This window comes from Vulpes vulpes, chromosome 1 (genome assembly GCF_048418805.1).
Source record: "Vulpes vulpes isolate BD-2025 chromosome 1, VulVul3, whole genome shotgun sequence".
Lineage (NCBI taxonomy): Eukaryota > Metazoa > Chordata > Mammalia > Carnivora > Canidae > Vulpes > Vulpes vulpes.
Window position 1 is genome coordinate 137,090,065 of NC_132780.1, and position 16,796 is coordinate 137,106,860.

Below are 16,796 nucleotides of genomic sequence, written 5' to 3' on the forward strand. Positions count from 1 at the left end.
AACTCTCAAGGGCATTTCAGTAGGCAGCATGGAAGCAGAGTGAACTCTGAGAAATTCCACATCTAGTCATATATTATGAGAACTGTAAGGGCTAGAAGTCGACCACAGAGACGGGACTCTGTCTCTGGATTTCCATATCTGTGTCTGCTAGCTATTGCTACGATCAATGCTCCATAACAAATCACCCCAAGTCTCAGTGGCTTATGTCACCAAGCATTTCTTCTTATGATATTGGGTCTTTGGGTCAGCCACGGTTCAGCTGATCTGGCCTGGACTTGAAGGGGAAGCTCTGCTCCAGGCTTCAGGTCTGCTGGGCCCGGCCCCAAGCTGTAGGCTGGGCTCAGATCTGCTCTCTGTATGTTCTGGGATGTAGGCTGAAGGGGCAGCTCCTATCCCTGGCATGTTCTTCTCAAGGCAGATCCCTGGAGTCCAAAGAGACAAGCCTGAGCACAAAAGTACATGTCAGGCTTCTGCTTACATCATGTTTGCTAACATCCCATTAACCAAGGCAAGTCACAGGACCAAGCCCAAATTTAAGGGGCTGGAAAGTATACCCTGCTGCCATGAGGCCATGGCAAAGTTTTGGATGTATAATTTTATTACAGGGGTGAAGTCTTAAGACTGGTTATTCATTCTACCACAGTTTCTCTATCTGCTTCCTACAAATCCCTTTGAGCAAGATCTGAGCAAGCCCTCCTCCTAACATCTCCTGTCAAGTGACTAGCAGAGCAAATTGAATTCTAGTAGGGACTGGGCTGGAGTCACTGGCCAGGCTGCTTTCCAGAAGATGTTTTGGAGAGCTCCACAGTTTGGCCTGGAGTGAACTCAGACGCTCTACTGAGCTCAGGATTGCTGCTGGATAGTCTTTTTACAGCATTGCATCCAGGTCTCCCATTTTAGAGGCCAGTGAATTAAGGGGAAGACACTCCGTGCTGGAGCACGTGTCCATGTCAAAGGCCCAGCTTCCATTGTCGGGGGGCACCTGGAGAGGGAGCACCCTGTTTGGTTGCTGCACACACTTTGTGTATGGCTCTCTCCCAGCAGGATGCCATGGCCCAGCTGTCTGTTTTTCTCTCTTCATTTCCTCTTCTGCCTTTGTGATTACTCCAGGACTGTGGGTTCACACTCTGTGTGGGGCCATACCACACATCTCTGTCAATAGGGCCTTTGGATCCCGGAGATAAGTTCTCAGCAGGAGATCAAAAGTCAATAGACTCTAAGCAGCTCTAGAAGGCAGAAGGCACTAAGGTGTGCCGGGTACCCTGGTGCTGTCTCCGAGGGGCTCTGGCCAACTCCACGCTGCCTTCAGCATTCTTGAGAGTGCATGTCTGTTTGCTACATGTGTGCCCTATGGACTCAGAGAGGCTTCTGGGATCAGGCTGTAAGGGCTCTGTTTGACTTTCCTGGGTTCTACAGACTTTATGAGGACTTACTATGAGCCACAGAATTATGAGGGCCAGAAGCTGGCCAGAAAGACTGGACTCTGCCTCCATGGGCCTCGGCCTCAGAGCCAGGTTAGAGGTGTGGGACAGATGCGAGCCCAAGAAGTAGGAGATCTGGCCACTCATTAATTGAAGGAGTATTTATTCAGTACCAACTTGTTCTGGGAACACAGTGATGAGCAAGACATATAGGTCCTTGTTGTCATGGAGCTTATAGTCTTGGGGGAGGGGTGGCAGGCCATAAAAAATAAGCAAATAAAGCAAGATGATACGTAGTGATGAGGAAAATAAAAAAGAAATGGGGGTGGCTCTAGTTGGGCGGTCAGGGAAAGGCACCCCCCCAGGAGGGGACACTTGTTACAAAGGAGTTCTTAGAAGCCGGCCCCTCCACTTAGTTTCAGTTTTCTAATATCATCAATGAGGTGTGGATTAGAGGGGCTCTATGGACAGTCTGGCTGTGAGATGTGATCCTCTACCGTCTCCTGCACGATCCTTTTACCCAGTCCTGGATTGGGGAGAAAATAAGCCGGTTATATGTATTTTCTCTCTGTTCTCTCTCCAGGGTGGCAGGTCCTGTATTTATAGGACAGAGATAGTGGGAGCGGGAGACGACACTTTTGTTCACTTAGCTTTATCTCAAGTGCCATTCGTCTCCCCACTCCACACCCCTCCCCAACTGTCGCTGGCTTGGGATCTTGCCGCCACTGCCCTTACACAGGCCAGGTGGCAGTTCTCCAAGGGCTTCCTGAGGACTGGCCCACCATACCCTGGGTCTGTATCATGCAGCCAGGCCCTGGAGTGCTGAAAAGGTTCATTGAGTTAAGCCCCCGGCAGCTCTGTTCCCCTGGTAGGAACGGGAAGTCAGCCCAAATCCTGCAGAGCCCCAAGTGGCTGGGTGAGGATATGAGGCCCTGGTGCCCTCTCAAGCTCTCTGCAGAACCCCTGGGAGCCGTCTACTGCTCTTGGGGTGCAGCGATGTCCTTGGACCCTGCTGGGTGGGTGGCTCCCTGGAGATTCGGGTGCTGCCTGTGGGTCAGCCCGGCCGTGAGGGTGATGGTGGAAGGTTTGGTTTGGGAGATCAGGACTGACCATCCGGATGCTTTGTATTCCACTGCTTTGTCTTTGGCTCCAGCCCCCTGTCCTGCCTGGCTTGCCCCAGCCATTCCTGGGCCCTAAATCTGGCTGCTAGGTAGCTAAAAATAACGGATTACCCTTTCTCCCACATTCTACCAGCATGAACTTCCCCTGCCACTACACTAACTCATAATGTCCCAGTTTTGTAACCGACTATGTGAAACACCATGACAAGAGTGAGCAGAAGCCCTTGACCTGCCCCTGGCACCCTGGCACTGTCTGGTCCGGCCAGCAGCTCCAGCACCCACGGCAAGGCTGGCGTCAGAAGCCCTAGCCCCAGACTCGCTGGCAGCCTCCGGGACCCTGTCCTGAAGCAAATGCAGCCCCTCCTGTTGGAACCCAAATCACGAGTTGTGCCCAGCAGCCTACAGATCACGTCTGAAGCCAGGGTGAGTGAGAAAAGACGCCTTCCTTCACCTGGACTCCCTTCTTGCTGCCACAGTGCACGGCTGGACATCTACTGGAAACCTGCAAGGAGACGGGATGTTCTTGGTGAGGCTGTGCACAGGGGCACTGATGTCTCCCCGGATTGGCACGGGGATGAGGTTCTGGGGCAGTGCGCCTCCCAGGGCTCCGACTCCCAGGGGCTGCACTTCTACCCCCAGCTCTGAAGGACGATGCCTCCTTTGCCCTCTGCAGAGGCTTCATCTCCTGGAGCCAGGACCAATACTCATTGCCCAACCCCACGGTTTTCACAGACGCTCCCTCCTTGATTCTCCAAGAGATTCTCTTTTTGCTTTTTGCTCCTGATGTTTATTATATTGCAGGGTGACTCCCCGTGACCTCATGATTGGACATGGAGAAGGGTTCTCTGGCCTAAGCACCAGGGCCCCTGAGTTCTAGCCAGGATAGTCCCCGAGTCCCCAAGCCGCGGTGTGACTGGGCAAATCATGTCAGTTCTCTGGGCCTCACTTTCCGAATAATCCAGACCAATGGAGCTGATGATGTACCTGGGAGAGGGAGCGAGCACGGCTCCTTGCTTCTCAGAGTGTGGGTCAGGGCTTCCCCAGGGAACTTGCTGAGAAGCACAGAACCTTGGCCCCCAAGCCAGATTTACTGGACCAAAAATCTACATTTTAACAAAATCCCTAGATTTACTGGCACATTGACATGTGAGAAGAAATGGTATGAGTGACAAGCAGTTAATTTGCTTAAAGTTTGGCTATCATAGTAAGAGCAAGAAGGCTTGGGAACATAGTGTTTAAAACCACTGCAGCGGGGGCACCTGGGTGGTTCAGTGGTTGAGCGGCTGCCTTTGGCTCAGGGTGTGATCCCAGGGTCCTGGGATCGAGTCCCACATGGGGTCCCCGCAGGGAGCCTGCTTCTCCCTCTGCCTGTGTCTCTGCCCCTCTCTGTGTCTCTCATGAATAAATAAAATCTTTAAAGATAAAAATAAAATCATTGCAGCAGGCAGAGAGATTGAGGAGTGGCACAATCGCAGTCACGTTGAGCATAGCCACGGGGACCTGGCCCTGGGCGGGGAGTGTAATTCCCCATGACACACTGCATGTGGGAGGTGTCAGGGAGGAAGAGGTTGAAAACAGCTCAAGGCCATGAGCCCTGGGTCCTTTAGATCTAATTCTGAGTGCAAGACCCTAAGCTGTTTAATTAAATGGAGATAGTCCTTATTTTTCAGACATTCCTAGCTGTTCTGAGTCTTGAGGTGGGAAGGAAGGACACCAGGCACCCCAGAGCATAGGCAGGAGATGCGTTCCAGTCACTCTGGACTCCTGCTTCCCAGCAATGCTGCACACTGGAAACCCCTGGTTGTGGGGGTTGGGGGGTGCTTTGGAAATCCCAGTGCCTGGGCCCCTCCCAGGACTGATGAAATCAGAATCTCTAGGGGTGAAAGATGGGGGCGGGCAGGTGATACCAATGAGGAGCCAGGGTTGAAGCCCACAGCTCTTGGCTCTCTATTCTGAGGACTGTGAGGGCAGGAACCGGGGGCTTGGCAGCCCGGGCCAGGATTACTTAGCGTGGCCGTTGGTGAGGAGCAGGGGGTCTGAGCCAGCTCCCACCTCCACCCCAGCACTGTCACGACCTCCCGCAGACACTTGCCAGCAGTGGTGACTGGGGCAGGGCTGGGCTGAGGAAGGCCACGGAGCAGGTTCAGAGTGCCCCCACAGACACAGGCCTCAACCCCAAGGAAGAAGTGCCATTTATTTACCTGGTGAACCCCAGTGAAGTGGTGGAGCTGTTGATCTACCCTGGGATGTTGTGACTATAGGATCCCGGACTGGAGGGTATTGATTGCTACAGAGAAGCCATTGAGAGGAGATCACCCTTCGCTGGGCTGGGCCAGTTCTCATCACAAGGGCCAGTTTCCCCGCTGATGGTCCCTGGCACTTGGCTCTCTAGACGGGACTTTCATGGACATTATCTCAGGAGGGGCTGGCCACCCTGACGAAGGCAGATGTGTGAGGGGGCTGGGGGAGATGACCTGCCCCAGGTCACACAGGGCCAAGCATCATGGGTCACACTGCATTTGGGCCTCCTCCCTCCCAGTTCTAGATTCTTTCCATTTCATGGGGACGGACCCTGCACAGAGGAGAGCTGGACGGTTTCTCAGAGTGGGGATGGAGGAGTCCAGGCTGGCAGGGGGCTCTGAGGGCGTCTTCCTGGCACCGGTCGGAGACCAGGGCATGGGGGTCATGGGGGTCACACCAAGGTTCCTGTCCAGATGCAAGTAGCTCCAAGCTCAGGGATTAAGGAAGATTTTTGGTTTTTTGAAGCACTCTAGGAAGGGGTTAACCTAATTTTCTCAGATTTTTAAAGCCGTCCTCGGCAGTTAGAAACAGCAGATTTGACACCGTGGATGACAAACGCCCCGTACGGGGGAGATATACCTGTCTACACGTGCTCCTGGCAGGGATTTAAACGTTCCACAGCTTTTCCATGAATCCTAAATCACCTAGATTCATCCTGGCCCTTGGTGCGGTGTAAGAGCCAGCGGGCGAGGCTTACGTTAAATCACCCTCTCCGGGCTCCTGCTCCCAGGCCGAGAGTCACAAATTCCCCATAATGAGGACTCCTGAAGAACCCCAGACAGACAGCGCCACTAAATTAAGAGCAGAGGGAGCCCCGGGCAGGGGAGAGGGAAGTGTTTGCTTTGGCTGACGAAGGTGCCTGGGGCCCAGCCCACGTGTGTGCCCGACAGGGAGGCCTGATAAGTGGGCTGCGTGGTGGGATCAGCCATCTGCCGCACGACGGGGAGGCCGCACCTGCTGGCCCCTGGTGGGACAGGGACCCCTTGTCACCCTTCTTCAGCTTCCTTTGCAGCCTTGTGGTCACCAAGAGCCCAAGATTATTTTGTTTTCCCTTAAGAAAAGAAATTGAACCCTTGAACTTTTGTTGTGAGGAGTTACTTCCAGGCTGCTATTTGTTTAGAGAACAAAGCACCCCAGCTGCAGGGACGGTGGAGGCCAAGAGGCAAACACCCGACCGACCCCCGAGTGGCTTCTCAAGACCGTGTGGTCATGTGGAGAGAGCGCAGGAAACCTGGGTTATCCTGGCTCTGCCATTTGGTAGCTGGGCAAGTTACTCAAACTTGGTGTGCCTCGGCTTCCCCACCTGTCAAGTGGGGGATCAGACTTGACCCCATACCCTAAGAGGGCCCCGCCTTTCAGCACAGCTTTCTGTACCATCTGGGCACCGTGGTAGCAGGAGGATGCCGTCCCGACGTAGACCTCGGGCTCAGGCCTACTTCCCTGAGAGGGCTGGAAACAACGTCTTTATTATGTGGGCAAAAGCAGAGTAAACAGAACTTAAAAATGTTGCTTAAGTGTAGACTTCTCGAGGGGACAAATAATAGTTGATTTCTAGGCATTGGTTCCAGGGGAGGGGAGCATCCCAGCCCCAAACCGCTCCCTCCACCTGGGTCCCGGATGCCATGCCCTCTCCTTCCGCTGCAGGCTTGGTTCTCTTTCCCACATCACCCACCTGCCTTGTACTGCACCCCTCCTCTCAGCGCGTAAACACGTCTGTGGAACCACTGCGTCTCCTTAGCCCCAGCCTGCCGGCTGCTCCTTCCCAGCTCAGCCCCTGGGACAGCTGCCCCCTCTCCCCTCCTCTGCTCCTGCTCCTTCCTTTCCTTCCTCAACCGCTGCACCGGGCCTGTCATCCTCCCGGTCCCCCTGCCTACAGGGCGCTTGCCCGGGGCTGCCAGGACATGCACAGCGGCCAGCGGGCAGCGGCCCATCTGCGCTTCCCCAGCCTCCTAGCGGCCCTGGGCTCTACTGGCCGATCTCCCCCGGACCACGTTCTCCTGCAGGCCTGCCTGAGGCCACCCTCACTGCACTGCTGGCCCTTCTCTCACCCTCGCCGAGCCCTCCTATAGCTCTGGCTGGATCTTTCTGCTCACCTCCAAATGGCGGGGTGCCCAGGGGTCTGTGTCAGCGATTAGAATAACCCTGTTTGCTCTCTTAGACAGGGCTTCTACACAGGACATGGTTCTATACACCCCTCGGACCTTCTGCGGAGCTCCAGACTCATGTTCAGGGGCCCAGTGATCTCCTTTGGGGTCTCCAAGGGCTTCTGCAATATCAGATGGGCCCGTTGGCACTCTGAATTCCCTCAGCAAATTCCCTCTGGTGTCCCCCCCTCCCTGCCTTTCTGCCCATGGCATCCGCATCCTATCAGCAGCTCAGAGCAGGTGCCCACGAGCCCTCCTAGCTCTCCTCTCCCTCACGACTCACGGCCAGTCTGCCGCTAGGGCCAGGCTCCCCTCGCCCTCACCTGGACCTCCCCAGGAGCAGGATAACTGCTGTTCCTGGGCTTCACAGCCTCTGCTGTGTGCAATGGCCAGAATGAGCTTGCCAAAGCCTGTCAGACCAGCTCACATCATGGCTTCAATTCTCCAGTGGGTTCCACTGCACCTGGAATAGAAGCTGAGCTCCTTACTCCCTCCCACAAGGCTTTTTGAGCTGGCTCCTGCCCCTTGCTCAGCCCTTCAGTGACTCTGGCCCCCTTCCCTCCCTCTAGGACCGTTCACTTTCTTCTCCTTTTGCATGGAACCCTTGCTCACAGGACACTGTGTGTCCACTCTATTCTTACTATTTAGCTACTAGTTCAAAGCTCTGCTCTCTAGAGAGCTCCCCACCCCAGCTAACTCTACCCCGCTGCTCTCTACAATATTACAGATTTTCGCATTTCGTAGTGCTTACCAGCGCCTCAAGTGATCTTAAGTGTTTGTTGGTGACTTCATTGTCTGTCTCTTCCCTACCTCCAGGACATCATGGCCTTGACTCCGTCTTGCTCATGGTTATGGCCCCAGCACTGATACAGTGCCTGGCATACAGAAGGTGCCCAATAAATAATAGTGTTTGCTAACAGATTGGCTGTTTAGTACTATTCAGTGTCTGATATGTATCATTAGAGGATTTGGGGGGTCATGGGGTCTTGGAGATCACAGAATATGAATGTAATTTTTTCTTTTCTTTTTTAAACAAGGAAATTGAGGAGAGAAGGCAAGGTATGGTGGCAGTTGGTGGCAGAGCTGACCTATCTCAGAGAGACGCGACAGTGGTGCTGATCCCAGTGGTGGAGAGAGAACAGTGGGCAGGTTGGTGTCTCAGCAAGGGTCCCTGCTTGGTGAGGATGACGTGGCAAGGACACCCTTTGCTTGAGATGGCCCATCCATGTGCAAACCTCCTAGTGTCTAAACCGCAGAGTTGGACGTGAAACTGGATGGGGGTCTCTTGGGGCAGGTGTCAATCATTAGGGGATCCAAGTCCTCCATTTCGGCCATTAGGATGTTGACACGGGAAAGCAATGCTCAGCCCATTTGGTAGCCTTTGGCTTACTGGGATGAGGTTAAAAGTAGGGCCGGGGTAAAGGGTCCTGGGTCTCATCCCTGTGGGTCTCTGGGCAGATAGGAGTCAGGAGAAGAGAAGGCCTGTCCATAGCTGGGGGGCAGCTGCCAAGAGGAAGATGGGGTGGGGAGTGAGTGACAAAGGCCAGGAAGGGCCTTTGCTTTCTCTTCCTGCCACACCACAAGAATTTCTTCTTTAACTGTGAATGGGCCCTTCAGGCCTGAGAGCCTTTAAATGGTGTCTACATCTATAGCTCATTGGTAAGAACCAGGATCCAATCAGAGAGTGGTATTTCTAGCCAGGGACTCAAGCCACCAAACCTTCACTCAGCCCCTTCTTGTATGGAGAAGGCTGAGAGGACGAGAACTGGCTTTGGGGACAGGGAACACAAGGAGGTGAGGATCTGCAAGACGGAGGGAGGCTTTCCCAAGCAGGGCGGCAGCTCCCTGGGCCTGCCGCCCCTCGGGTCTCTCTTGGTGTTTGTGATGCTGCCTCCTGGAGCCTTTTCCAGGGGGAAGCAGAGGCCAGGCACGTGTGAATTGACCACAAGTCAGTTCTGTGGTCCCAGGAAGATGCAGGAAGCTTCCTACCTCCTTCTCAGCTCACTTCTTGCTCTGGCCTTTTCCCTCCTGCCCCCAAGGGTTGGTGAGCGGAGTGGGGTGACCTGTGGCCCTGGAGGAGGTGCACTTACATTTCTTCTGCAGAATGCTCTGTCTGGCCTTGATGAATGCCAGGATGTCAGAGTCCGTCTGGCTGTCCCCGGTGAGAGGGACGGATGATGCTGGCCTCTCAGGGACACTGAGGACAACCACATGTCACACATCACTACTGCACTTGGACTCCATGCTTACCTTTCCCAAGTGCTTCCCATGTTCAGCGACCAGATCTCACCCAGGAGGCTGTGGGACCACTGTCTGCCTCCTCACCCCTCTACCACGTCTGGGCAGAAGCCACAGCAATCCTTTCACATGCAAACGCATCATGCCCTCCCCCTGCAACCCCGTCTTAATCCTGTTAGTGGCTTCTCACATCTTTCTTGGAATGGAACTCAGACTCTCCTCCTGTGTGATCTGCCCCCCCCCCCCGCCCCCGTACTGTGCTCTGGCCTCTCTGCCATTCTGTTATTCTGTTACTCAATAACATGAGTCCCTTCTGCCCTCAGGGCCTTTGCTTGGGCTGTGTCCCTGGACTGCTCTCCTCCAGGACCTTTGCATGGTTGGATGTGCTTCGTCTCAGCACTGTCGCTGTCCCCCCGCCAATCCCCACCCCACCTTACCTAAAGCAAGCCCATTCCACCTGGGGCCTGTCTCCTTCAACACCTGACTTGGAGGACACATCCTTTAGGACATCTGCCTTGTGTGGCCCCATCACCTACCATAGCTTAGCTGCTTGCTCTTGGGGCAGATAACTATTCTCTCCTCTCTTCATAAAAACATGATAGTTAGCTGAGTACGTTGCCATGGCAATATAGAAAAAATATACTACATTTCCCAGCCTCCTTTGCAGCTATGTGCAGTCAGGTGACCAGGTTCCAGCCAATGAAACTTGGAAATCCCACAAAGAAGAAGTGTGGGATTTCCAAGAAATTCCCTTAAAAAAGGAAGAATGTATGTGCCTTTCTCCTTCCTCTTTTGCCATCCAATATATGCCCTCCTGGAGAACATTCAAAGCAGTGCCCTTCCAGCTTGCCAGGCCTCCGCTTCATACAGTCACTGCACACAGCAGATGACAGTACCCGCTGTCTTAGAAGACAGTGAGGACAGTACATAATAAAGGGCTGTTCATCATCACAAGTAATTGTGTTGGCATCCAGCTGAAACCCTTGAGAAGTGCTCTGGCGGGACTGTGCCGGGCTCTTCTCTCTGTCTGAACTTGGAGTCGGCCTTGGCTGGACCTCAGCCTGGGATGGCTTGGGAGGTGAGTAGAGTCTTGCTGGGGGAAGAAGGGTGCTCAAGAGTTCTAGTCAGAGGGCACAGGAGCACTGCTGGGGAGAGGCCTTATCGGCTTTGCTCCGTGACCCGCACATACAGCCTGTTATTCTGTTACTCAATAACATGAATCCCTTCTGGCCTCAGGGCCTTTGCTTCGGCTGTGTCCTTTCCCTAGACTGCTCTCCTCCAAGACTTTTGCTTTTCTCAGAGGGAGAAAACTATGCAGCTTTGGGACTCAGCACCTGTGGGATTTGCTGGGGTGCCAGGGTGGAGGCCCGCCCTGAGCTCTGTCTGTGCAGCAACCAGGCAAGGGGCTCCTGAGGATGTGGGGTAAGAGAACCGCCCCATCCCACCCATGGTGGGGGCCGTCAGGGGCATCAGAGGGAGGAGGAGACAGACCTGCTTTCCAGGGAGGTGCTGGTGCTGTTGTGTTCCTGGCTGGGTGGGATGGGGGAAGGCGAGGGCAAGATTTTCCTGGCATTCACATTGCTGCAAAAGAAAAACGACAAAAGGAAAAGGTATGGGAGGAGATTTACTGGAAAGGAATATAGGTGCATGTTTAGGAGCTGTATGGATCGAATGTTCGTGTCCTCCCAAATTCATATGCCACAGCCCTAACAACCAAGGCAATGGTGTGTGGAGGTGAAGCCTTTGGGAGGTAGTTAGGTTTTGTTGAGGTCATGAGGGTGGGACCCCCATGAGGGGATTGGTGCCCTTATGAGAAGAGGAAGAGAGCTCTTTCTCTCTCTACTATGGGAGGACACAGTGAGAACACGGCCTTCTGCAAGCCAAGAAGAGGGTCCTTTCCAGCAACTGATTTTGTTGGACCTTGATCTGGGAATTCCAACCTCCAGAACTATGAGAAATAAATAAGTTCCTATTATTTAAGCCACCTAGTCTATGGCATTTGGTTACGGCAGCCTGAGCTGATCACAACAGGAGCCAGGAATCCTTTGTCAATGGACAGTGTCATGGGGAGCTCATGGGTGGCTCACACAATGGGAATTTGCCTCTCACAGAGGCTGGGGGTCTGAGATCAGGGTACGGCATGGTCATGTTCTCACGTCGGTCCTCTTCCAGTCCTCTTCTGGCAGCCTGACACATTCTCCTTGGGTTCTCATAAGATGGAAAGAGAGTGAGCTAGCTCTCTGCCTCTTCTGACAGAGGCACGTCCCCTTCTTGAGGGCTCCACCCTTGTGACTTAAAGACCCGCCTCCAATTACCATCACATCTGGGATTAGGCTTCAACAAATGAATTTTTAGAGGACGCATTTTACCCCTACCACCTCCTGGCAAATTCATGTCCTTCTCATTGTGCAAAATACATGCCTTCCATCTCACCAACCCCCAAAGCCTTAATGCGCCTGAGCATCAACTCTAAAGTCCAAAGTCCCATCTAAATCGAATATAGGTGAGACTGGAAGTCGAATCACCCTGAGGTGGAATTTCTCACCAGCTGTGAACCTGGGAAACCAGACAAGTTATGTGCTTCCAAAATAAAATGTTGGACGGGCATAGGCTAAACATTCCCATTTCACAAGAGAGAAAGGGGAAAGAAGGAAGGAATAATGGGTTCTAAGCAGGTCTAAAACCTAGCAGTGCAAACTCTGTGAGATCTTAAAGCTTGAAAATAATCCTCTCTGGTCCAATGTTCTGCCCACTGGACTTACTGGGGTGATGGTCCTGTCTTCTGGGCCCACTGAGTAAAGGGCCTGCTGGGCTCTGTAGGGCCGGGGTCATGCCCTCATGGTTCTGCAGGGAGACCTTGCCCCTACAGCTTTGGGTAGAGGCTGTCTGGTCTGTTGAAAGCAGGGCAATTCCCTCCACTTTTGAACTGGAGGAGGCAGCCGGTATCATCTCCCAGTTGCCTTCCAGGTCATTCGTCCCTTAACTTGGAAGAACAGCGCATGTCCACAGAATAGCTGTCATTTACAGACACTGTCTACTCCCCAGATCCTGGAAAGTGCTCTGCAAACATCATGCCATTTGCTCCCGTCAATAGCCTCATTATCTTCATTACAAAGGTGAGGAAATGGAGGCATAGGAAGGGTAAAGAAATTCTACAAGTTACCAGCTGGCTAGTGACGGAATCTGAATCTGCCCCACGACTCTGGGAGGCGTCAGGATCCATGCTCTCAGCCATAATGCTTTATCTGCCAGATTTGGCTCTGTGGTGTTCCGAGGAAGCATGTGCTGGGGATGCGCTGACCAGCCCCTGCTCCCAAGTGGCCAGTCGGACCCAACAGCTCAGGCAGGAGAGGGTTTGCCCATTAACCACCTTGCCTTGGATTCTTGGTTGCAAACAGCAGAACCTGACACTGCCCCTTGGGGAGTGAAAAGGCCAAAGCAGCCCCAGGATGCCAGTGATGTGATGGGATTCTCTCTCTTGCTTTGTGATGGTCCTGCCTAGATGCCATATCAGAGCTGGAAGAGACCTAAAAAGTCACCTGGTTGGAGCCCTCCTTAACAGATGGGGACGTTGTGGGGACACCCCGTGGCTGCGAAGTGGGCTAGGGTTAGATGGGGGCACTGGCTTTGCCTAGCCTGCACCATCAGTCCAAGGCCCTCCACAGGCTGGACAACCTGCTGCCTCACCCATGAGTGCAGCCCCTTGCCCTGCTCCAGCCCTTTGCCTTCTCCCATCTCAGCCAGCCACAAGGCCTTTTTCCCTGGGTCGGCCTCCACAGGTTTGAGACTGTGGCTCAAACAAACAGGAAAGGAAATCAGAGCCTGGGAATCCCCCCCCCCCCCCCCCCCCCCCCCCCGCCTATTTCCCTGCACCCTAGAGACTCCATGGGGTGGTCGGTGGTCTGGGGAGAGAAGCATCTGTGCTGTCTGGTCGGGGGTGCTATAGAATTAGAAGCAGCCACAAGGTGGCAGGCTCTGCATGCTTTTCTTTGGAGAACAGTGACCAACAATCAGGGCTCCTTCTGAGTGGTCCTGGGGCAGACTTCCATTCGGCAGGTGCTTTAATTACATTGCATCAAAGTCAGTTTGCAAACTGTAGCAGGTCTTGCAAGATCAGGTCACTGGCATTCAAATGGCTCATTAACTCAGTGGATTCCCAGTGGATCTTTGTCTAAGATTCCAGTAAGCATCCACAGGTACAAACTGTTGAGGGTTGGTAGTAGGTGGAAGAGGGGTAGAGGTGGATGTGGGCAGGGCAGAAAGGTGTTGTGATCACACCATGGAAAGATGGGGGTATCTGGCACCCTCAGCAGTGGCCCAGATGCCCAACATGTTGCCACGACCATGCAGGAGGATTGCACAATGTGAAGGCTTGGGGCTCCTGAGGGAAATGATTCCTCCAGTCTCAAAGCTGCTCAAGTGTCCCTGGATTTCACAGCTCAGTTTCTGAACCCTCAGGGGTCACACCACAAATTACTTTTGTCTTCTTTCCTGACCAACCAGCCTTTCACACTGCATTCATTTCTTTCATGTTGACATTCCTTCTGGAGAAAGAATACACCAGCCATCAGAATTAACTATCTTTTTCTTAATAAGGATTAATAAGTAGTATTAATAATTGGCCTCCTGGGTTGCCAGTCAGAGTGTCATGATGAATTTAGTGTGATCAGCCCGCAGGCTCTGGGCATCCCTGAGGAAGTGATGAGATCGGGTTTCTTTCAGAACCTGAGGAGCAGAGGACCAGCCCCAGGCCTGCAGTGAGTCCATCTGGAGCAGCCACTCTGGAGCTCGGGTGGAAACAGCCAGCAAACTGTGGCTCTCTCACTGCAGCAGCTCTTCAATGGCACTAGCACGTTTACCTGCTCATGCAACAATAAGTGTCAGAGGGACCTTGATGCATCTTAAGGACAAGATGAGGAAATCCACAAGGGGGGAGCTGCCTTGCCTGAGAACCTGCTGCTTGAAAGAACTATAATGAGTTGTTTTAGACATCTTTGTGAAAGTATAAACTGAGGATACTCCTTGCAGGTAACCAATAGCGATCTGATGCACACTTCTGAAACCCAGTGTTTGGAGCTGCAGGGTTAAGGGTTTCTTGGCAAGCACATCAGGAATCATCTTCAATTGGGATGTCTAAGGAATATCCAGGAATGCCAAGGCTCTACTTCTAACACAGGTGGGTGCTGGGAGGGGAGCATGATTCTTACAGTGGTTCCCCAAGAAGATTCTAGGAGGCCCTGCACAGTGGCTGGTTCTTAGGCCTTTTCTATGGTGGACACTCTCCCACAGAAGCTGGCAGGCTAATGCTGGTGGCACAGGGGACAGATGGACAAGCAATACAGAGAGGCAGTCTTGGCTGATAGAGAGCATGGAGGAGGGTCAAGAAGACAAATAAAGAAGAGGGAGAAAGGGAATGTAAGGTGGGGATAAAGATGAGCAGAGCCAGAAGGTGGAAGAAAGGGATGGGGAAGAATGGAGTGCAGGAGTGAAGCAGAGAGAGGAGAGGAGGCAAGGAGTGGGCAGTGGGGAGAGAAATGGGAAGAAAGGAAGTACCACCACTCAGCTTGTAGTCTGAAGTTCAGGATTAAGCTGTAGCTCTCCACAAAATCAACTATGGAGAAATATCCCTTTTCTTGGGACACCTGAGTGGCTCAGCGGTTGAGTGTCTGCCTTCCCCTCAGGTCGTGATCTAAGGGTCCTGAGATTGAGTCCTGCATCAGGCTCCCTGCAAGGAGCCTGCTTCTCCCTCTGCCTGTGTCTTTGCCTCTCTCTCTCTGTGTCTCGTGAATAAATAAATAAAATCTAAAAAAAAAAAAATCCCTTTCCTTTTCCAGGACTCAGTTAGTTAAATGAGGAGATTGAATTCAGGGTTTCTCAAGAGAAGTGGTGGCAGCCAATAGCAGGAAGTTCTGGTTTTCCAATCAGAGGTTGGCTTTGTAAGCAAGTGTAGGTGTATTTTCTGAAAATCCTGGCACAGTTGTGTGAAATAGCACAGAATATGGGCTGGAAAATGCCACTTCCTACTAAAGCAACAGAATAGACATGTGTCCCTCAAGGGCAGTCATTGATGTGAAGAGTGAGCACAGTAGCTGGACACTGAGAGGCCTGGGTTCCAATCCTGCCTAGCCACTGATTAGCTGGGAGACCCCCAGCAAGCAGATTGAATTCTCAGAGCCCAAGTGTTCTCATCTGTAAAACGGGGATGATGATATATATATATTGCACATTTGCTCAGTGCTTGGCCTACAAGGCCCTCGAGAAATGACAGGGTACTATTACTGTAAGAGAAGAGAGCTAATGCTATCTCCTTGGGGAATTTAAGGACACCAACAAATAATCCTCAATGCAGGGTATTGGCAGAGAATGTCTGAGAAGCTATGATGTGTCCATCCTGCCTCACCCCTGCTAGAGTCTTGTGAGCTCTTTTCTGCTAGTGTTGTAAAGCATGTGGTAGGTGATTTCTTTGTCAGAGGTGAAGCCCCTACTCTTCTCCCTTTCTCTAGTAGGGACTTTTTCCTCTTACCTATTAGAAACTTTCTGACTATAATTCTGGGTATCCAAACTGCTGCATGGAGGGAATTTAGGGGTGCCAACTACTCACAGTTGAAGTGTCTTAGCAAACACTGTTCAGGACGCTTGGTTAGCTCTGCCAAGAGTTAGAGTCCAACTAGAGCACTGGCTGCCACTGGACATGAACAGCACTCCAAGGCCTATCTGGGCTATCTCCCCAATGGCTCTCTTGCCAGCGGTCATCAAAGGGGCCTGGGCTAGAGCTCTGGGAGCAAGATTTTGAGAAAAGCTCTGATGGCTGATCTGATACACACCTTTGAAATTCAGCGTTCTGAACTTCACTTGGCAGGCTTAGTCTATTCTATCTTATAGCCCTGGAATGTGTGTACTGGGCCTTGACACATACACACAAACACCCACACATGCATGTAAATGCATACACACACATGCATGCACACAATGTATTATCTTTGAAACAAAAGAAAACTTATGAATGGAGTTTCCTATTTGCTGGGCAGGATATTTCTACCAGTAAGGATCTCTGCAAGAGATCTAGAAAAGAGGCTGGGGAAATAATCAGGGGCTCTGAGACTCATAATTGGGAGGAAAACGTATGGTTGTGTGGGACACATGAGAGGCTCGGGACTGAGCCAGAGCAATGACCAGGGAAAGCCCTGTGCTTTTGGCTCAGCCATTTAAACATGTTCTGTGTAGTCCAAGAGTTTCAGAGGGAAGCAGGCAGCTATACAAGGGTTGCAAACTCAAGTGTTCCAGAGGTTGGCAGGTACCTGAGTCAATGCACAGAGAGGACCAGTGTAGGACACTAAGGCTAAGCTACCTGTATTGCCGTAGAGCAAGTCTACTTACACTGCCTTTATAAAGAATTTAAATTGATAGACCATTTTTTTTTTTTTTGAGAATTTTTAGGTTTACGGAGAATTGAGTAGATGGTACGGAGAGTTTCCATACAACTCCCCTCTCCCACCCTTGTAGTTTCCCCCATTATTAGCATCTTGCATTAGTGTTGTACATTTGTTACAACTGATGAAACAATATAGATA

General features: G+C 52.3%; 1 protein-coding gene across 9 annotated transcripts in view; it reads right to left on the minus strand.

Annotated features, from left to right (window-relative positions):
* Positions 1-1,567: 1,567 nt before the first annotated feature.
* KIF6 (kinesin family member 6) overlaps positions 1,568-16,796 on the minus strand; it is a 373,943-nt gene continuing 358,714 nt past the window's right edge. For 5 of the 9 annotated variants that reach the window (XM_072731605.1, XM_072731597.1, XM_025990856.2 and 2 more), the window contains 3 exons: positions 10,717-10,806; positions 9,078-9,184; positions 1,568-3,044 (listed from right to left, as the gene is read on the minus strand). In XM_072731605.1, the coding sequence (XP_072587706.1) occupies positions 3,034-3,044; positions 9,078-9,184; positions 10,717-10,806 (208 nt within the window). In that variant the 3' untranslated portion in view covers positions 1,568-3,033. The remainder of the gene's footprint in view (positions 3,045-9,077; positions 9,185-10,716; positions 10,807-16,796) is intronic. The other 4 variants (XM_072731591.1, XM_072731600.1, XM_072731589.1 and 1 more) reach the window with 2 other exon arrangements.